Below are 23135 nucleotides of genomic sequence, written 5' to 3'. Positions count from 1 at the left end.
ACAAGATTAGTAGCATAATAACAGGGAACATCACCATCTGAGAAGCGTAGTATGTTTCCTCCCGAAGGATATATTTCTTTAAAAAAATTGGAAAAGGTTTTTTCTTAACAATGTTTTCAGAATCTCAGCTGAATACAGTTCATTTGGCAAGAGTTTTGTAATTAGATATGTAGTACTGACATAGTTAAGAAATTGTTTTGTGTGGAGGCTGTTTCTGTTGTTTTGGGGCAGTTTTGGGGATTATTTGGGAAAATCATGAGTAGATTTTATTTTTTTTTCCACAGTAATAGTGATCCAGTTATGGTGGTACTTTGATCAATTCCTTCAAAAATCATCTGCAATGTTAGGTAGTTGCTTCTTTGGTTTTGCTCTCCTGTTTCTTCCAACTGTTCAAAAGCAATAGAAAATCTATTTTTAAACCATAATTAACGCATTTATGTATTTATAAGACGCCTCTGTAAACAGTATGTATCTTGTGAAGTAGTGTTCCTCTTCTGACTCTTTATTTTGTGCTGGAAAAGAATCAGGAACACCTGCTAGATAAAACATATTTTTGTACTTCAGTGTTGTTAATTGAAACGATGCCCTTAACATCCTTTGTTACCTCGTTTCTCTCGACCTAAACCTGTAGGTTTTCTTTCCTTACCCATTTTCTCTCTTCAAATCACAATATAAAAACCAGTGGGTCTTTGAATAATAATTATTCTGCTGTCTGGAGTAATGGGATTCCAGTATATACACTCGACCACATTCACCAGATACTGAAGTTAAGGTGGAGAGCTGGTCACTAAGTGCACTGACTTTTCCTAATGCTGTAAGGTCTTCCTTCATTTTCCTCCATTATTGAACACTATGACTTTTAAAATAGTGTAGGGAAGGACAGGAAGAAGGTCTGTTTGTGTACATCCTTGTACCCCTGCGAATGGGAAAAGGAATCCTTTAATAACTGAGTATTTAAATGTAACCAGGTCTGATGAAATTAATTTGTTAGATCTACAGGAGAAGAGTGTCAGAAAGTGAAAACGAGAACTGTTTTCTCAGAAATCGTGCATTTCATAGGAGACTCATGCACTGAATTCTGCTTTGAAATCTAGGAGCAACTGGTTCCAAATAATTTTTTTATATGGACAAGAAATTAGGTTTTTAAGCATATTACTGACTGATTTGTTTTCACAGAGTTTTAAAAGGAGAGAAGGAAATACATGTATCTGAGGAAGAGTTTGATCTTACATTGGAAGGAGCAATCACTCAGATGCAAAGAAAAGCAAAGATCATTAGGCTTAAAAGTTAACAGTCTCATTAGTCTTCTCGTTAGAATTTAGCAAATATACACACTTCAGTGACTGCTTATCTTTTTTTTTAAGTGAGACTGTAAAAAAGGGTATTTGCTGTATTTCTTCTTTCTTGTTGCTTAATGTAAAGCATGAGCAGAATTCAAGAATATCAGAATTCCGTATGCTACTTGTGCTCATTTGTTTTTATATAGTGCCTGTTCACAAAAATAAAACCCATAATTTCTTATCGCTTCTAAAGGAAAGGCAATTTAATGAGAAACTTTATGTAGAAAAGCTTCTAACAGGAAGACTAACTCACGTGCCATGTAATGCATTGTTGGCAGATACGTGATGGTTTATTAACTGTAAAGTTCCATTTAAATTTTTAAATTTAAGTCTGCAATGCCAGATCCTTTCTTTTTCATGTATCTTTTGGAAATAATTTTGCTTCCTACATACTAAATTCTGGAAAGGTATGGTAATCAGGTTTATTTGTCGCTTGTTTTCATATTAAGCCAACAGAAGACTTAATATTTAGTTTTACTTGCTTGCTTTTTATTTCATTAATAGTTTACATTTAAAGTTGAAATACAAGCCATCACACTGAACTTTAGTAAGTGAACACTGTATGTTTCATCACAGTATATATTTCATCTATTAATAACATACTGTAATTTGTGGATTTATTGCTATGTTAGCAGAACACTGGGAACACACCTCCTGTGTCCTTTGGCCTACCATAGCCACATTTCTCCCTCATGTTGGGAGGTAGCCCTGAAGGGCAGAGTAGTCCAGGAAGGCTGGACATGCTTCAAGAAGGAAATTTTAAAGATGTGGAAGCAGGCCATCTCCATGTGCTGAAAGACAGGCCATTAGGGAAGAAGACTGGCTTGGCTAAACTGAGAGCTTTGGCTGAACTTTGATAAAAGAGAGTTTATAACCTTTGGAAGAAGGAAAGACTACAAGTATGTTGTGAGGTTATGCAAATTAAAAACTAGAAGGGTCAAAGCCCAGCTAGAACTTAATGTGGGTACTGATATAAAAGACAATTATAAATTTTTCTGTAAATACATTAGCAACAAAAGGAGGGCAAAGAAGCATCTCCATCCTCTATTGGATGTGAGGTGAAACATGGGAACAAAGGATGAGGAAAAGGCTGAGTTACTCAATGCCTTGTTTCTCTCAGTCTTTAATAGTAAGGCCAGTTATGCTATGGGTACCCAGCACCCTGAACTGAAGAACAGGGATAGGGTGCAGGATGAAGCCCCGTAATCCAAGGGGAAATGGTTATTGACCTGCTACGCCACTTAGACACACACAAGTCTATGGTGCTGGATGGGATCCACCCAGGGTACTGAGCCAACTGGCAGAAGTGCTCACTGAGCCACTTTCAGCCATGTAACAGCAGTCTTGGCTAACTGGGGAGGTTCCAGTTGACTGGAAGTTAGCAAATGTGACTTCCATCTACAAGAAGGGCTGGAAGGAGGATCCAGGGAACTACAGGCCTGTCCACCTGACCTCAAGTCTTCTGAGGAGCAGCTGAGGGAACTGGAGTGGTTTAGTCTAGAGAAAAGGAGGCTCAGGGAGAACTTACGTTCTCTACAACTAGCTGAAAGGAGGTTTGTAATAGATCTTTGGAATTTTCTTAGTTGTTGCTTTGTTCTATTTGTTACTTATTGTTTGGAAACACCTTTTATTGTTCTTTATAGACAGACCTTGCAGTCTCATGGATTTTTTTGATATTATAAAATACGGAAATAGAATATGTAGCAAATACAAAAATCATGTTCAAACAGTTTCCTAACATTGCAACTGTCCCTCAGATATTGAAGGAAATTTGGTAGTGTATGGGATGCAAAATCTGTAAAGTTAATGTGTGTTTTTGTATCTCCAAAGGGTTTTGTCATATATGCTTTTGGCCATCATTGTTTGAATATTTCTTTTATTCAAAGGTCATACTTTCCTAATAAGGCATTCTGCAGTATGAGTGTACTATCTCAAGGTATTATTAATTAACTCAGGTCTCCTACTTCAGAGATTGAGTGAAATACTTGAACTGTTTGCAGAAACTTTATCTCTTATAATCACTTATACAATATCCCCAGATTGCTGAATTGTTATCAGATACAGATCTGTCCTGTGCAGAAGGCACAACTCCTTATGTTTTGGATGACTGGCACAAATCAAGGCAGGAGCCAGACACTTCCCTTCATTTGTGCTTTGTGCCTTTCACTACATAGGCTGATTCAGCAGTTCATTTCTTGCATGGCATTTCAAGGAACTAATGTATTTTAGAATTTTATAATAAGAAAAGCACTTCGTGCTCTGATTTCAATTCTCATCTCAGTAATTCTTTCCTCTCTTACCTTTTTACAAAAGGCTATTGTTGTTTAGACTTCCATTATTTATTAAGTGAAGGTGAGAACTAAGTTGATACAAATCAGATTAGAGATTGTAGTGCCATTTTTTCCTAGTGCTGTGGAGTTTAATTATTTAAATATGGGTTTGGGGAACCTAATTTCTATCTTTTTATTAATGTGAAAATAACACACTACTATTTTGATGAATACCTATTGTAGCCTTATGGCTTGCGTATGCCAGACTGTACATAGAGCATCATATCTTTCTTTTGCTAAAGTTCATTCATGATCTTATAAAAATTGACATTTTGATTTCTAAAAGCTAATGCTTAAAATAATTGGCAGAAAATCTTTTTGGTCATGGGCATAGGATGCCTTCGTGTAACACAATTAAATTTTTAATTCAGCTATCCTAGAAGTCTTAAAACCTGTTAAAGATAAGGGAACTAACATTTAATTTTATTGTCCAATACTGAAGTTATTGTAGTGAACATAGCTGATCCGTTCACACCTGTGAAAGGCACTGTTTTGAACGTTCTTGGATCCTATTTCTCTATTGCTTATAGAACTAAAGTGAAGTATGACTAGGGATTTTATTCAGACACAAGCTGTCTTTTAGAATCATAGAGTCAAGTAGGTTGGAAAAGACCTTTAAGATCATCAAGTCCAACCATTACCCCAGCACTGCCAAGACCACCACTAAACCGTAACACTGAGGGCCTCATCTGCACGGGTTTTGAACACTTCCAGGGATGGTGATTCCATCACTTTCCTGGGAAGCCTGTTCCAATGCCTGATCACCCTTTTGGTGAAGAAATTTCTCCTAATATCCAATCTAAACCTCCCCTGGTGCAGCTTGAGGCTGTTACCTCTTGTCCAATCACTTGTTACTTGGGGGAAGAGACTGACACCCACCTCACTACAACCTCCTGTCAGTAGTTATAGAGAGTGATAAATCAGGTCTTCCCCTGAGCCTTCTTTTCTCCAGACTAAACAACCCCATTCCTTCAGCTGTTCCTCATAAGACTTCTGCTCCAGACTATTTACTGCTACTGTTTTGAAAATGTCCTTGTATCTTGTACTGAGAATGACATTCAGTAGGGGTAAAAATGAATTCCAGATTTCTGTGGCACACTGAATAATATAAATGATATTATTTTTTTTTTATGTGACTCTGTATTTGTTGCTATGTTAAAGAAATCAAATGCAGAACTCGGTTTTGTGGTATTTTAGAGAGGCTTAGAAGTAGATGCAGTATCTATGTTTAAAAAGAGCCAAAACAAAAAAACTTCATTAAGGTAAGGATGTATGATTCTAACCATTACAGAGTTGCTTCTGATCCTTTTGTGAGAAGATTTGTAATTGTATGCTTTCTATATATGAAAGATGAGACATGAGTTACTTGTAAAACAACCTTTTTTTGAGTGTACAGCTTGTAGATGCAAACTTAATGTTCAGACCCTTCTGCATGGATTGCCGAAGCTTCTACAGAACTTAAAAATTGCTCTAACACTAGATATTTCCCTCTGTCTCCTCCTATCCATATAAATTTATACCCATATAAACCCTTTTGTCACAATCTGAGAAATACCTTGCACACAGTGGGCAACCAGTAGGCTTTCTGCAGGAGGTTACTACTGAGAAGTGACAGAGGGCAGCTTGGCAAATGTTCAAAACCGACATTAACTTGCTGGAGCCCGGCATGGGACCTTGTGTTCAGCAGAATTCTTCTGACCTGTCTCTCTGCGTGCCGAGCTAATCAGCAAACACCTAATGAGCCTACTCTAAAGAAACAGGCCCTCTCACAACCTACTTCATTTTCGTATGTTCTCTGGGGGTGGAAAGACAAGACTTCATAAGGACTGATGATGCTGCAAAGACCACAATAATGATAATTAACTTGCTGAATTTAGAAGATTATGCTGTTAATTAGTTGCAAAATAAAGATAAGTAATAGAGCAGCAGATGGTAGGATAACACCCAGGAGAAGGAGGGTTATTACTCTGATGAGCTTTTGTGGCAGATATGAAATATGGATCTGAGTTTTTCACAAATTGTTTCTGGAGAATATTATCTTGTTTCTGTGAGCTCTTGATAGAATGATCTAGTCCTACCAAATTTTGACAGATGTGGTGAGGATTTGTTTTCAAGGATATACGTGAACAATAAAACCTTGCTAATAATAAAGATTTTAAAAGCTGTTAAGCTATTTGAAAACACCTATTTTACTTTGCCTCTAATAACCAAATAAGATCAAACAAACCTTGGTTGTCATAAGGTTTCTCCACATAATAATGCCTCTATACACTTATTTGTTTATATTTGTTTGCATATGTACTTGATTTTTAAAAATAAGGTTCTCATTGTATTTGTGGTAACGATCTCCCTGCTCACAGGAAGCCCAATATCCATATAGTATTTTACTCCAGCATTACCTTCTATAATATGAAACCTTTTAAATACATGAGTTGGATATCTCTTTGTGAAAATCTGTAGATACTCCTCAGATTTTCACAATATTTCTGCATTTATGGATAATGTTAATCATACCAATTTTAGTTTCAGATTTTAAAATTTGTAATAGAAAAGTAAACCCAATTATTTTCTGTTTCCATAGTTCTTTACATTTAACAATGTAATTTTCAAAAGGAGTTTATTTACTTTTAAATTTACAAAATTGTAATGTTGTAATGTTAGCATTACAATAGGAAAAGTCCTTTGACAGAACATCCATTGTGCCTGATGATAGATCTTTTATAATGTAGGCAGTATTGGGTGATTTCTTTCACTTTCTACTGCCACTTTCAAATTAAAAGCAAAATATACGTATTTAATAGCATGAACATTCTTTTTAGCTTAACTTTGTATATATTTCTTTAAGAAATGCAGAGGTAGAAAGAATGGAGCTAGACAATAAGAACAGTTATTTGCCTTATGTGCACATTAAAAAAATAAACCCACCAAACCAAAAAGAAGGAAACAAGAAACCAAGACCTTAACCAAACCCTAATTAGTTATGTTTTATCTCCTAAATCTTCTGAACTTGGACTCTCTTTCATTAAAGAAATGGATATGCCAGGGAAACTTTTTCTTTGTAACCAACTTTACGCAAACACTGCAAAGCATTTTTAGGAGTTCATCGATTTCTGTTATTTTGAGGTATTTTTGTGGAGGATACTTACATAAGGATTTGCTCATGCAGTCACGTGCAGAGTAGGTAAGATATTCTGGCCATACACATACTAACCATATAAATGCTTGTGTTCTGTTGCTGTGAAAATTAGAAGTTAGCTTGTTACCACTGAGCTTACACATCCAGACACTTCAGTTGGATGAAACCTCATAATTTTTATTTCTCATAGCAGTGGAAGAGAAGCATAGATAGATCAAGTTACTGTGTCTTGGTTGAGTGATGTGGTGGATTGGCCCAGACCCGTTGTACCTGGTGTGTTGCAGATAATTGGTACTGTTAGTTCAATCTAGAGCAGTCACCACAGAAAAGACTTCCTACAGAAGTCATTGGTGAAAGATTCCTTAATAGCAGCCCTGCGGAGGAACATTGGAGTTTCTTGGTTCTCTTTGTAGTCCTTAAATGGGATATCTGCCAATAGTGGTTAGATACTACAGTCAACTCTATAGATCTGATAGCTGATGTAGCTGCCATATTGCAGACCTGAAGATTTTTTTGCAGTTCTGACAGAGGTAGTCTGCAATCTGTTATTCTGATTGTAGAATAGTATCCAGGAAAGCCTATCATCATGCAAGAGAGGAGAGTGGTGTTGCTATATTCCAATTACTTAATTGTTGGGAGACATTGTATACTAGAGGTTATAGAGAATACCTGCTTAAATAGGTACAATGTCTTCTGTTTATTTTGAGCTGGCCAAATGCAGCCTAGCTCCAGCATTTTTAAGACATCATATTAATACTAGTACTTTGGCAATACTTTGTTCATATTCTGAAATATGATGTTACAAGTTACCAGAGTATTAACAGAATGTCAGGTATTAAGTCATTAACCTGTTCTTAAACTTGTAGTGGATTCTTTAAAAGTCTAGTGCTCAGTAGAAAACCATTATTTAATACCATTTGTCTAATAAGGAAAATTCTTTATTAAAACTGAAAATTCATGATGAAGTATACAGTATTAATGAAATTTTAAGGAAGAATTGGGAATTGCGAGCAGTCTTATCTACTGAAATTTAGTGTGACCCTTTATCACTTAAGATTAAGAATTTGTAAATAGGCTATATTATTTTTTATAGTTTTAATAGATTTCACCAAAAGGGGAGTGAAATAATTTTCAAGAGGTAGTCAATAAAGTGGTTTAAAATAATCTATAAAGCTGTCAGTTGGTCTTGAATGTATTATTTACAGCTGAACTTTAAAGTTCATAGTGCCTGTGTGCAACTAAGGAAGAACTCCAAACCTTTTAAAAAATTTTGATGTAAAATAGCATGCTGTAACAGGTTGCATATTTCTCTGTATATAATCTTTACATGTAATATGAATCTTGTTATTATTTTGTACATTATTGAGATGTTTCAGCAAAGATCTTGGCTTTTATCTAATAATTACTTATAGGAAGGATTGTAAAGGTGAGTTTTTGTAAAGACCATGAAAAAAGGGAGTCATTACAAGCTACTTAAAAATGGATAGAGAACGCTAAGATTTATAAAACTGAAGAAGTTTGTGTTATTTTTTTATTGCCTATTTTCCCTTGTATGGTGGTTATCTTACTGATCTGTACCTTGTGTAATACCAGTTTCAGCAACTGTCTGTTCATGACCTTACAGTCATCTCTCTATGGGCATGATTCATCACAAAGGAGGCTTTTTGTTTATTTCTCTGTACAGCTTACCATCATTCTCTTGCTGAGATCCTATGTAAAGCCTCATTGCTATTGTCATGCTTGCAAGAAATTGTCACCTATCAGTAGATATAGGCCTAGATCACTGTTGAAAGCCTGAATAAAGAAACAGCTATTTTAGAGTTGAGCTTCTGTTTCTGAGTTGGAAGTAACTACTAGTATAAATATGAATATCTCCTCAAGTTAGCATGATAGAATATTTCCTTTTCTTTTTCCCTTCTTTTTTTTTTTCTGCTCCAGAGATTGAAAGCAGCCTTGACCCAGCAGCACCCTCAGGTAACAAATGGAGATACTGCCAAGGGACATCCAAGTGGATTGGTTAGGACTCAGTCAGAGGAACCACGACCACAATCACTACAGCAGCCTGCAACTTCAACAACTGAAACACCGGTATGACAACAAAGTAGAGGGTTACTCCTACTCACTTCTCTGTTATGCAGAAAAAAACCCAGTCTGTTTTTCTTTACTTTTGATTTGTAAAATAGAGGTTAACATGTGCTGCAGACTCCCCTAGGAGTTCATAATGCTTCTAAAATGTATTATCCAAGATGCCAATTTCAAAATAGGTATTATGTATCTGATCAAATTTAGAACCAAGTTCACTTGATTTCTGTTCGCTAGCAGGAAATTCTGTGATAACTGAAAATTGTACAGCTGGTTAATATATATTTGAAAAAGCTAAGTGCTTTCATTGTGTATTTATATTGCATCTCTTGAATATTTCATATCATAAATACTCTTCAGAATTTTTTTTAACTGCATCAGGTATCATGCTTATGTTAATTTGATTATCTGGGCTGCCACACAAAGTTTCAGCTGTGTGATTAAGTGTACTGTGCCATCCTCGATACTGAAAGGGAAGCTCTGAGTCTATGAATGATGTGCTGTCCCTTCGGGATGATAGATGAGAACTCCCATACTACCTTACAGCTTTTAAAAGAATATTTTCTTAATCTCACATGGCAGAATTTTCAAGATGAAAAGCTTGCTGTTTAGTAATTTTGTGGTTACTTTAAAATCGGTATTTAAAAAATTAGTATTAAAAGGAAAAAAGATGGCAAGTGTTTCATTCCTAAAAGGCTGATTTGAGTTCCCAGGTGTGTTTTTAATTATTAGCTATCTAGAATTTATGCCAAATCAATATGGCAACTGAGACGTATTTAGGGTTTTTAATTTAAAGCTTTCTTACTGTGCTAGACTGAATGTGTGGGTGCACCTGTGAGTATGTCATGTAGACAGTTATATTCTGTCTATCCTATAACTTTAAAGGATTTTAAGATCCATTATATTGTTATCGTAATTCATTAAGTCTTTGCCTAGGGTCTCTATACAGCTATGAAAGGAGCATAATGTATAATTTACAATATTGCAATATTTTGATCTGTTCATAATATGTGGGTGGATATAAGGGAAATTGGTATGCATCCATGAGGAACACATCAAGTAGGTAATTGCTATCTGGAGATCCAAGGATAGGTATCAGCACTGACAGCATTTGTCAAACAGCTTCTATACATTGGGCATAAAAACTGTGTAGTATTTCAGTTATGACTAGGTTTGTGGGTGGAGCATTTCAGAAGGGTCAAAAGTAGAAAATCTATTTCCTGCTAAATTTAACTTAAAAGTTATTTTGGGTGGAAGAGCTTTTTAAACTTTACCTTTTGTAAATACTTCTGTCATCAGAATTGGTAAAAGAATGTTCTGAGAGTTGACCTAAAGAAGCATTGCTTCCAGGCTTTTTACAGTTGCCAAATGTAAGTGTCATATAAATTTAACTCTGTGAAGTGATTGGCTTCTTTTAGAGCAGTTTTAAACCAAATCTAGAGCCATGATTAAAATACTACATGTTAATGTAACATGGTAAGGAGTGTATAAATACAGTGAAAGTTTTAAAACATAGATGTCGAGTTAAAGGACATAGCTTTCCACTGAGGAAATGTATACACTTTAATACTTTTTACTGTGTTCAGGCATCACCAGCTCAGCCTACTCCACAAACACCAAATACAGGTGGTCGGCGAAGAAGAGCCGCCAATGAAGACCCTGATGAGAAAAGAAGAAAGTTTCTGGAGCGAAACCGGGCTGCTGCTTCCCGATGCCGACAGAAACGGAAAGTCTGGGTGCAGTCTTTGGAGAAAAAAGCAGAGGACCTGAGCTCACTAAATGGCCAGTTACAGGTACACTTTTTTATTTCAAGTAAAAATTAATGAGTTTTTCCTTTCTTACTGATAATGGATCAATGGAACTTAAACTTTGCATGAAATCTGAAATTAAATGGTTTTGCAGCTGGTGGCTCAGGTCAGAATTGATAATTCAGCACTAATTGCATATAGCAGTAAAATAAAAATACTGAGATTTCAACATGTGTAAACATCAGGATCATACCGTTTTGTCCTTTGTTCCATTTTAAATAACTTTCAGACTGTGATGCCAAACAAGGATGACAAGATGTGTTGTAGTAAAGGCATATTATCAAAGTAATAGCCTTACCTTACAAACATCTTGCTCTTAATAATTTGTATCACAGCCTGGGTTATTTAAATAAGATTTTGTTTGATTTCCTTTGGTTCTTTTTAACTTCACTTTTTTTCCTTTAAAGTGAATGTAGTGCTCGTGAAAGGTGCCAGATTGACATCACTGGAAACTGAAGGCTTCTTTTGTCCACAGAACAGGTACAGCTCAGGCAGTGGCAGTGCAAATTTCCCCACACTGCCCTCCCAGTGTGCATAAACCCTATAGCGAGCAGCTGTAAGAGGGTAGTCTAGTGTACATTACAAGTAATTTTTCCACCTCATCTTGAGGTTAGCAATCTTGGAAAGTTGTCAAGTGGACACACTTCTTCCCCTGTAGAACAATATATGACCCTTTTGCTTAAATTACTATTAAATGTTGAAGCATACTTTCTTAACGTTTTCCAGTAGCAAGTGAGAATTGGCACAAAGTATTGTCAAAAAGCTTTGTTTTGAAAATTACAGAAAGAAAAAGTAGTGTCATTTCCTAAATGACACATTCATTTAGAAAATGCGATGGAAATTATTTTGGTATGTTAAAGTTTCACTTGTCCTTTCATCAGAGCTATTCAGTGAGTCAAAATCACTAATCTTTTCTTTCCTATTAAAATGTCTTTTTCTTGCTGTGTGATAAAGAAAATGTTCTGGTTTGACCAAAAGGAAGGTACGGTGTGTTGAGATTACTTTTTATCATGTAATCAAGATCACAGTGTATCAGTTGTCTTCATGTTCATGTCTTCAAAAATAAAAATACTCGGCATCCCAGACTGTAAAATGTAAGAAATTCCTACCTAAGCACACAATGTGAAATTGTTTCCTGTATTCCAAAAATCATGACACTGTGCACCAGCATTAGATAACCTTCTTGCAAATACATAGTCTTCTCATACCTGTTCACAGTCTTTAAACATGTTCCTCACAGTCCTCACTGTAAATCCATTAATTGCAAGATGGTATGTAGCACTATAGCTTCAACAACCTAAGAAACAGGTGAAGGGAGATCCACAGGGAGAAAAACAAACAAAAAAGATAGGGTATATTTCAGTGCTTCTAAGTGGAAGTAATTATTGGTATTATGTGAACTGCCTGGAACTTCTGCATACCAATTTTTATAACCAAAAATTATGTAACTACCGTAGCCAGAATATTTCCAGATTTCCAAGAGTTAACTCAGTAATAGTGAATTCAACAAAAAATTTCTTACTGTCTGCCAAAAGCAAAACCGTGTAACTGTGAAGAGCAGGATGACTTGAAAAGAAAATTGAATGCCAGAGAAATAATTAAACTGTGCTTCATGTGAAAACATTAATCAATCCTGTATTCCCATAATAATTTTTCACTTGACAGGCTAACACAGCTGATTGGCATAGAGGGCAGTAATGACCCATGATTACTTACTTTATGCTTAATAGTAAATTTAATAAGTTTGGAGTTTTGGCTTAGTACAATTTTATAGACTGAGTGTTAGGGTTTAGTAGTTCATATTTTGTTTAATATCTAAATGACCTGCTCAGCTGAATTTACTGAGGTGTTACATGTCCAAGAGTAGGCTAATACCAAAATAACTACATTGCATTGCTTCACATAACCACTCTGACTTCTTTCAATGCAAATAGTAGCTTTCTTGTAATGTCTGTGCCAGACCTTCTAATGTCAATGTCAAGGTTTTTATGACTGGAAGCCCTGTAACAGTACACACAGATTTTGAAGAGATTTACTTGGTTGATATATATATTTTGTTCATAGTTTTCAGCTTTGTGTAGATTTTCTGCCTACTTTCTTTCTTTAAGTGTTTAAGTGTAACTTCCTTTTTAAGCATTATTTTCCCAATTTTTGCTTAAGGGGAAATTTCCATCTATTGCATAACACCAGTAATATATGTAGGTTAGGTTGGCTGTCTTTATTATAGTCTTGCCCTGTAAGGTTTTTTCATGCATGCAACCTTTTAAAGTTTATTTACTATTTGCTTCTTATGGACTGTGTTTTCTACTAATGTTTTAACTTGTTCATTGATTTTAAATTTTATATACCACATTGGGTTGCCTCTGTACCTTACACATCACAGCAGGGTCTGATATGCTATATAACATTAAGGAAGTATTGACAGTGTGTCCCCAGTGGCCACTCAATTGTATTGCAGGATCAGATGCCAAAGTTCATTATGTGATCTCTATTTGGTCCTTGATGGTTTAGTAATCTTAGAGGGCAAAGTATTAGTAGAAGAATGGCCTATCTGCCTCACAAGGTCATTGTAAGTTTTAATGAATTAGCAGTTAAGTGGTGGTTTGTACTAATGCTGCAGAAGCTGCTTTCAGAAGGCTAAATTTTGATAGAAATGCCTATAAGTTAAGGTCATAGAATTATGGAGTGGTTTGGGTTGAAAAGGACCTTAAAGATCATCTAGTTCCATCCCCTGCCACATGCAGGGACACCTTCCACTAGACGAGGTTGCTTAAGTCCCCTTCAGCCTGGCCTGGAATAAAATAAAAGGCCCTTTCCTATATAGAGGTATCTTGTTGATGTTGCGCAGAAAGAAACAGGAAGAGCAGTGTTTGAGCCACATCAGTCCCCTATCCCTATAAGTCACATCTACATGTGTTTGATGATAGTTTTGGTAAATATATTTTATTCATAAATACTGTCCCACACCTTGCTGAGTAAGGGTTAATCTGGTCCCACTATTGCATATGCATTTTGGATCCAGGGAGAAATAGGCAGATACAGAAGGAACATACTGTATTCTGCGTGGTGTGCCTTTGTAAGAATACAGAAGGGAAAGTATCTCTTGAAAAATGGAGTGCAGGTAAAAACAGATATGCTTTCTGCCAGAAACCTGCTTTCTAATCTTAGCACTTTTTGAAATCTGGGAACATAAAAATTCTTTTGACAGCATGAGAGATATATTTCATGTTTATTTAAAGAAATGCTGATGCACACTTGACTTGATATCTCTCTCATTAATGAGAAAGACTTTTCCAGTGTGAAAACTTAAAATAATCTTTCTTGATGTGAACTATTGAAATGTTTATTCCATGTGTTTCTTATTAGCCTGTTTTCAACATGTTAAATGACCACTACATGCTAACATGTTTTAAATGAGATGGAAAGACTTGCCATTGTCACATACATGATACGAAATTACAGTGTGTATGGGAGTTGGTTCTAGCAACCCCACTTTATTACCAGTTAGAAGTGGTTGTTACCACTTAATATGTAAATACAGCCCTCTGTGACACTCTAGGTACTGTGTGTCTAGCAGGCATACTCTGTTCTACTTTCAGGGATGATTTGTGCATTGCATGTAACGCTGTTGGCATACAGTGTTCATGTTAATAGTGCTAGCTATGTATTCAATGAGAAAACATCAACTTTTTTTTTTAGTATAGGAATGCAAGTGTTCATAAACATTAGTTTTATTTCACTGATGAACAGCAATTTCATATTTATATCGGCTGCTTGCATATAAAATTATTCCTTAAAATGTGGAAGATGGAAGTAGAAAATTCCTGAAAAGCTTTCCCCCAATTTAATCACTTATTTTGCTAATGTTCCTTTAAACTGAGTAACAGAATCATGTTTCATATTCTTGGACATTGCTGCTTCTGTAGATTATCAAGAAGTGTCTCAAAACCACATCAGCACTTTCTTGTTTTTTCCCCAGCTACATCAGTTCTGAGCAGCTGCCTGCTCGGCATCCAGATTTGTGGGTCCTCAGTAATAACGTGATGAACTAAGAGGAAACTGAGAGCTGGAGGCAGAAGTAGTGTGCTTTCTTAACAGCCCCACATTTCAGGATGTGTAATGCCAGCTAGTAGAGAATGTGTGGGTGTTTTGGTAGGGTTTTTTTAATTGCAGATTTTTTTTGTTTGCAGCTGCATTTTTCTTTCATTAGAAATGTCCATCAAGTCAGATTTTTGGCTCTATTTCAACTCTTGCTTTTGTTACAAATTTGATAAAAGACATTTTTGACACAATAAAATGAATAGAAAAGTAGTCCTTAATAGTTTAAGAGGATTTTGCAAGTACAAAGACTTGAAATTATTTGTTTTCTAAATTGGAAAAGAGGGCACAAAGAGGAGCCTTTTCTTTTAAAAATCTATTATTTTAGTTGCAGATATTTGTAAAATGTGTTACTTAGTGTAATTAAACCTACTCAGTTCTGTTCTTAAAAATTGTTTTCCTTGCTTTGGAATCCATCGCTTTACTTCTAGCTAGCAAGTAAATACATCGAGTTTCCTGTGGTTTATTTTTTCCAAATACTTTTAGTTGCAATCCAGGTTTCCCTTGTTTGTTTTCTCTTTAACTTGCTCCCAAATGCATAAAAATATGCATTTACCAAACAGTTATGTCATGTATGTGGTATTTTATGCTAGCGTGCAAAGGTTCTTATAGTTTTAAGTAACTTCAAGTATCAGTGGAAAGGGTTTGTATTTAAAATAAAATAACCCATGAAAAGCAAATATTGTGACAAGAGAAGGGGATCACAGAGCATTACAGATAACTTGATTCTGTAGATACAGAAACATTTTTCTACTATTTAAAGTGAAAATGGGTCTATCAAAATGCCATTCCCTTCTTAATTTGGGTTGTCACATATGATGCAGTTATGTAGCGCTTCTCATCTATAGATACCAAACTGCTTTACAGGAGGGGTGAGTATTGCTGTCTTCCATTTTACAAATGAGGAAATAGCAGCACAAAGAAGTAAAATGACCTTGCTCAAGGTCTCCCAGTAGTGGAAAGGCACAGCCTAGAAATAAACCCAGTCACTGGATTCCACAGGTGCTGTCTCCTAGATTACACTCTGCTTTAGTGACATAAACTGACATTTCAGGATTTTGTCAGTATTATCAAGGATTCCTTCATACAACATGTGTATGTATGGATGTCAAAGCAAAAATTGATCTAGAAATGAACGCACATTTGCTAAATTACTTTCCAGTACATGACATTTTCAAAGTTCAAGTACAAATATAATCACCAAAACTCATTCTGCATTAGCTGATTATTTATTTTAATTTTTTACCTTTTTTTTAATGTTGGCTGTGGCATCTGTTAAAATGTGGGTAGTTAAATGTAGATTTACTCTGATGAGGATTCATCACAAAACTTTGCAGAAGAATCTTACAGGAGCTGGATCATGTGAATGAGCTTGTGTAGACTCTGCATCTGCAAACTGAAAAACATATGTTGTATTTTCCAGAAAAAGCATTTCCTGGTTTAAGAAAGTCATAAAATAAAGTTTGGCAAGTTTCACCTGATGTTTACATATTCTGAGATAAAAGAAATGTATACATTTTTGCAATATATGCCAAATGGAAACTTCCTGTGTTTTATCTACCCCTAAATGAACAACTGAAAATCCTATAAAACTTAATACTTACCTTCAAAATGTATATAGTTTGAGCCTGGTAAAGTACGTAACTTTCTTCTCCTTTAGAATGAAGTCACCCTGCTGAGAAATGAAGTGGCACAGCTGAAACAGCTTCTTCTGGCTCATAAAGATTGCCCTGTAACCGCCATGCAGAAGAAATCTGGCTATCATAGTGAGTAATGTTCCATTACCTATAGCCTTAGGCTGCATCAATGAAATACTGCCAAAGTGAACTGAATGAACATTAAAATTGAGAAGTGCAGTTCTAATATAACATTAAAGATATTTTTTTAAAAATCTCAAAGGTTATTAGAAGTCAAAAATGTGTATGTGATATTTAGAAATATATTTTAAGTCCTTTCAGTTGAAATGTTGTGTAACATTGAAGGTTTTATGTTGGTTTAATAAATGCATGTGATAATTAGCATTTAAGGACTATTGGTTACTACACCTGCTTTGGAAAATATAATTTAAGTATTAAAAGCACATGATAAATGATTTTTTTATACTTTATCTTAGCCTAGTACAGTGAAAGGTCCTTGAGGGTTTTTTTTTTCTTCATTGTAATGAGATTTCAGTAGAGGTAATATAACAGCTGTCCTCATTTACCATTACATTCAGGATCAGACAAGCCGTTAAAATAATAAGATGCAGGTTCAGGGCTCCTACTGTACAGTGTCTTCTAGCTTGTTTTGATTTCCACATTAGATGACTACTTTTCTGTAAACAGGGTATTATAAAAAGCAGTTCTAACACTGAAGGGAATAACAGAAGTTTCAGCAGCATGGTTTGTTTTTAATGCATATTTTCACTTAAAGTTGTTAATTTAATTTTTTTTTTCATCCTTCCAGCATTTTAAAGGTTAATTATGCTTCCCTGACTTGTAACTTCCTTTTTGGATATGATACACAGTGCCAGAACCAGCTGCTGGTGCTATAGAATAAATGGCCAATTTTGTCCATTGTACACAAATTTGTTACAAATAACTGAGCTAGGAATGCATTAGGCAACATTCATAATATATAACCCACGGCTTTCATTTTTATGATTTAGTGATATTTCAGGATATTTGTAAATGTGAAGATTGTTTCTGCCATATGTAGCCACTTCATTTTAATTTGCCAGTGTCAGTAATTCGGGAGAATAAAGGAACATTTTGTATTGCATGCAAACGGATCCTCAGGTGCTTGCAATAAAACTTAATGGCCACCATCTTTACTTGTAGTCATTGTAAGCAATTTCATCAGAATGGGCAATATTTTTTAATTTAAAAGATTCGTGAGATTTAGCAATTCTCTATTGCCATATATATTTAGAATACTGATTTTGTCAGTTTTGAGCTTATAAATCTTGGTCCTTTGATCTCCAGTCATTTTGACAAGACAGAAAATAGCATCTTGGAGTAAATTGGAACAGTATAGAAATATGTTTGGGGTTTATATTAACAATGATTGCTGCAGGGATGAGGCCATTATGGCTCCCATCTGACAGAACAACATAATTTCATATGGAAGCTACTAGGGGATAACATTATGCATGCAAGGTTTTCAAAGCAACAAAAAACTAGATTTCTTGAATTTTGATGTTTAGAGGATGTGTGTTCCTGAATTGGCATGAAAAATATTTAAACTTAAGTCTTGGAGTGGCAAACTAATTACATGCTAAGGATTTCTTCATTGAAGATTTGATGATTGGCCTGTTTAGTAATGCTTATTTTCTGTCCTCAGAAAAGAACTATAATGTTCCTAATTTACTAAAGAATGCCAAATTAGTAAGAACTAAAAAACTGAAAAAGCCTACATTTTAGAAAAAAATTATAGTAAGCAAGGAGATTGGAAGCATAGCTCATCTAGTTTCTTGAAAATAAAAGTTCAACATGAATGATAGTTGTAATGCCATCCCTCTGAAACGATTTTGTTGTATTATCTCTGTGTGAATATTGTTAGGAAAGCATGTTGGCTAAGTGACTTACCACAGTACAATTTATGAGAGGGGAAAATGATTTCAGTTAATATGTTCATGAAAATGGTGTTCATATAAAGTATTTTTAAATAAGCATTATGTTGATCAACTAATCTAAATTGAATTGCTTCTAAAATGGTATTGAGTGGTTTAACAGTCTGTCTCTGTAGAAGAAATTGAAGACACCAGCTTACAGGGCTCCTGCAGTGCTGAATATTGTGCACTGCTGAGACAGTACTCGTTCATACTATGCAGATTGTGCTTTAACAGCTAAGTCCGCAATCTAATAGGGTTTCATGTATTATGCACTTCAGTAGGTACAAATAGTCTATTGCTTTTCAGGGTATTTTTGGCACTTTTACTTATCTTTTAAGATCTTTTGGATTTCCCACTCATGTTTTTGTCTTAGATCAAGTGAAAAGCACAGCTGTGCAGATACCCCTTTCTTTGTCGAAAATTGTTCTTGGGATATTTTCCTTATTGAAAAAGTCTGGTGCCTGCTTCAAAAGAGGGTGTCATCAGGACAGAGACATCAGAAAAATGATTATTTAAACATTTTTATTTCCCAAATAATTGGTTCTGAATGCGACTTTAAACACTGGGGGGGGGCCGTGCATGTGGAAGTGCCATGTACAGGAGAAATCTTTCTCATGTTCCTTTCCATTGTGATATTATTGTGATATTATGTCTTTTGAGTTAACAACGTATTTATTAAGGGATGCAGAACAATGGAAGACCTTTCTTCGATAGCTTTCTCTGTATGGAAGTTAATGATCTACTTCACTTCCTCTCTATCTCAGGCTTGTAGCACTTAAAACTAACCCTTGTTCTTGAGTCTAAGGATTTGGCCAACAAGGAAATTGGGGATCAGCAAAAGCAGGATAATAAGAAGAATGAGATTCATAGGAGAATAACAACAGCTCTGAAGACGAGGAGCAGGTGTTATAGTGGGGAGACTGTATTCCATATTTGTTGTCCTACTTACTGCCATTTCATTCTGACTGGGGGAAACAATATGCTAGTCTCAGTAATGCAGTATTTTTCAGGAAATGACACTGGATTTTCTGTTGTTAACAAAGTTTGCATGTATTCCTTCTTACTTGTTTTTTGCATGAGATCTTGTAGGTCTTGACAGAGGTGTAGCAAAGATGAGGGCCTGTTGAATAGGGTTAACTGAATTGGCACTTGCGTGTATTAAAAATTGAATGCCAATTCATATAGAACCAAGAGATCTGGTAGCATTTTTAATCTATAACTTGTTTTTATTGACATGAACAGTCATCATTAGAATTAAATGTGGTACCCCCCAGATGATTCACTAGGCAAGAAATCAGGCTAATAGCCTGATTTAACCCTGGCTTTGAAGATGTGAAAATGTTCTTTCCTGAATATTCCATACTGCAGTCCATATTTTTTGCTTACAAAGTAGTATTTTCTTCTAAAAATGAAAATAAGTTTGTTTTGCAATTTGTGCTGTCACACTATGAATTTGAATTGTTTAGGGGGGTGATTGCTATGTGGGATATGGTGGGCTGCATTTCAGGGGAAAAAATAAGTTAATTTTTCTTCTTCAGCTGCAGATAAAGATGACAGTTCGGAAGACATATCAGTGCCAAGCAGTCCCCATACGGAAGCTATTCAGCACAGTTCAGTCAGCACTTCCAATGGTGTAAGCTCAACTTCCAAGGCAGAAGCAGTGGCCACCTCCGTTCTCACCCAGATGGCAGACCAGAGCACGGAGCCGGTGCTTTCCCAGATCGTCATGGCACCTCCCTCCCAGTCACAGCCTTCAGGAAGTTGATTAAAAACTTGCATTGCATCAGTTTTAGATATACATTTGTGACTTTAAAGGGAAATCAAGAAAAGACCAGTCTCCATCTAGGAGAAATTGTAGCTTAAAATTATTCGTTTTTAAAACTCCAACTTAAATTTGGCTTTAACAATTGGCAGGTGAAGATGAGACAGAACACCAGTTCTGGTCTCTTTGCAAAAGACTATTTTTATTTTTTTTTTAAGTATTAGTTTTACTAGTTATTTTTTTGTGCTTAATGTGTAAAGTGTGTGTACAGTACAATGTGGTTTATTTCATTTTTAATTTGATATTATTTCAACAAACATTGGGGTGAATTTACTAAAGGTCATCCCCATGACTGTGATAGTAATATTATGTGACATTTTTATACCAAAGTTCTGCATAGTCCCTATTGACTTTGTAACGTTAGCAAGGTCATAAAGCACTAGGCAAGAGAAAGACAGTAACAGTAAATTTGCTTTTAGTCTTTTTGCCTTTTTGTTGTTTTGCACATTGAGAGGAAGAACATTGGGGGAAAACCATTTGGGTTGGTTTATGTATAGTTTTTTGGTTGGCTTTTTAACTGTTGAGGGTTTTAATTTGTTTCATAGGGCCAGTACAGTATATGACATACAGTACTCTTATGCACATACCTATCCTAGGTGAAAATCATTACTAAATAGATTTGATTTCTTTTTTTTATTATTGATGTCAGGTGTTTGGGTTTGTGTTTTTTTTTTTTCCCTCCAACATTTTCATTCTGGGGGGAGGAGAGCTTTATTTCTCCAGTCAGAATAGATATCTATAATTACCCTTTGTTGCTAGGCTGAAACCAGTAAGCATATTGTAAAATACAGGGTTATCCAATGTGGAATACTTGGTATTCCAGAGTAGGTTGATATTTTGTGGATTTTTGAGTCGCAGATTAAGGAGTTTACTCATGGTTTTGGATGCCAGAAAAGCCTAAAATCCTTCTTCAGACAACTCAAGACTTTTTTTTGTCATTGTCTTGTATTTGCAAGCTAACTTGTACTTAATTCTTGTGTAAGCACTGTCATCTTTTAGTAGCAAAAATTTTGATACCTTTCTTGTGGAAAAAAAACCTGAAAAACAACAAAAAAAAATCAGTATCTACCGTATCTTGGAAACAATGTAATTATAATGTGGTGTGTGTGGTGTGTGCGTGAGAATGGTTCAGTAGTTAATGCCAGCAGTCTTTTGCTTGAATGTTTAAAGATGCCTTCAATGTGATGCTGGCTGATAGGTGATTGCAGTTTTAAAATGTTATTTACTGTGCGAACTTGGATAACTAACATTCCATGATGTAGTTTGTTTCTGATGAGATGATTGTAGGTACACTTTTTCTCATTATCCAATCATCTGTAGGATACTGAGTTTTTTAAATGTGCCATTATCTATTTTGATTCTGTAATCATGTTCAAAATACAGTACAATATTTTACAATAGATTAAGTTGTTTAAAAAAGTAGATGTGTGCTTTCAGGTCGGAAAACTTTGTATAATAGCAAAAACAGATGCATAGTAGCAACTGGCAGTAAAGCAGGATTCCATTATGTTGTATATAACAAAGATTTAATGCATTTATAATGGGTTGTGTAATTCATTTGCTCTTCCTTCTCCACACTATATTATGTGTTTTTAAGTGTCAGTGCCATCAAGTTTCTATTTGATTCAGTTTGAAATCTAAAAATGTAATTGATCCACAGGAAAATCATAATTTCTGCAATATATATACAACCATGCTATAATGAGAACTGGACAAAGAAGTATCTAAGTCATATATGTATCATTGCAGGGCTTTAAGCATGAAAATAATAGGGATTCTAAATATTTTGTATTTTAAAACTAAGAAAGTTGAGTTTATAACCTCATGTGTTTAAAAGTCTTACTTTCCCAATTGCAAGATAAAAAGCTGTAACAGTTACTGAGTGTTTCCAGGATGGTGAAGTACAGTGGACCTCTTGTGAGAAGGAAATTAGTTACAAAGGCACAAAATGTGAATTCTGCAAGAAAGCTATACAGTCACTTTTCATTGTAGTTTTGGTGGACTAGATAAGGCCTCGTTGATTATATTTCAATTTGCTCTCCTAAACACAACGGCTTTTAAATCATATTTATATAAGTGGAGGTTTTTTTATAACAAAACTGTCGCGCTTGTAAAATAAGTCTACATACGTGTATAGGAGACGTGTAAACGGTTAATGACTTTTAACAGTGGGGCTGGAAAAAGAACAATTAAAATCTGTGTTCAGCAAATAGACAAAAGTTATTAGTCGTACTACCATGGGTTCCGTTTTGAGACGTATGTCACACTACTTCTGTACGTAGCATTTTGGGTCTTTACATTTGACATGTTTCACAAACTGTACTGTTTTCTTTTATGTGCAGTTTGCATGAGTAAATCATCAAAGAGAATAAAATCTATCTTTAAGTTATGTTCCTATTTTAATGAAATTATAATTGTTCTAAAAGGCAGCACTGTCTTCAGACATTTCTTCATCCTTGCAATTATCAGTGTTTTTCTGGAAGTCATTACTATAATGTCCAAGTAATGTTATGTAAACAAGAACACATACTTTTCTTTAGAAAATAAGCCAGATTCCATTTCTCTGCAGTGAGCTCCAGCCCCTCCTGAATTTTCAGCTAACTTCCAGATATCTTCATCTTGCCTTAATACACATGAAGCCAGGAAATAACAGGTGTTGGCAGATGAACTGCTCCACAGTTGTGAGAGGTTGAGGAAAAAAAAACATGCCCTCATGCTTGATTTTTGAGAACACTGAAAATGGTTTGGGTTTGTTTACAGATGTTGGAAACATACGGAGAAGCACATCTCTGTTGTATCATCATTTGAAAAAGCTCTTGACAGAACCCTGATGTGGAGAAAGAAAAAGGGTGAAGTTGCTGTGCACTTGCATTTATTGCATGTGTTGACCAAAGGAAATCAAAGTTGAGCTGCACACAACTTTAAGC

At 35.2% G+C, this 23135-nt stretch overlaps 1 protein-coding gene across 11 annotated transcripts in view; it reads left to right on the top strand.

Moving 5' to 3' along the window:
- The window catches only part of ATF2 (activating transcription factor 2), a 44599-nt gene extending 22069 nt beyond the window's left edge, over positions 1-22530 (top strand). For 7 of the 11 annotated variants that reach the window (XM_080620432.1, XM_080620431.1, XM_080620424.1 and 4 more), the window contains 4 exons: positions 8745-8894; positions 10475-10681; positions 16455-16560; positions 19925-22530. In XM_080620432.1, the coding sequence (XP_080476558.1) occupies positions 8745-8894; positions 10475-10681; positions 16455-16560; positions 19925-20151 (690 nt within the window). In that variant the 3' untranslated portion in view covers positions 20152-22530. Of the gene's footprint in view, positions 1-8744; positions 8895-10474; positions 10682-11103; positions 11177-16454; positions 16561-19924 lie in introns of all 11 variants that reach the window. The other 4 variants (XM_080620425.1, XM_080620430.1, XM_080620433.1 and 1 more) reach the window with 2 other exon arrangements.
- Positions 22531-23135: the final 605 nt, after the last annotated feature.

The sequence above is a fragment of the Psittacula echo genome (genome assembly GCF_963264785.1).
Source record: "Psittacula echo genome assembly, chromosome: 6".
Classification (NCBI taxonomy): Eukaryota; Metazoa; Chordata; class Aves; order Psittaciformes; family Psittacidae; genus Psittacula; species Psittacula echo.
The sequence above is the reverse complement of the archived record's forward strand: the minus strand, read 5'-3'. Positions and strand labels throughout refer to the sequence as shown.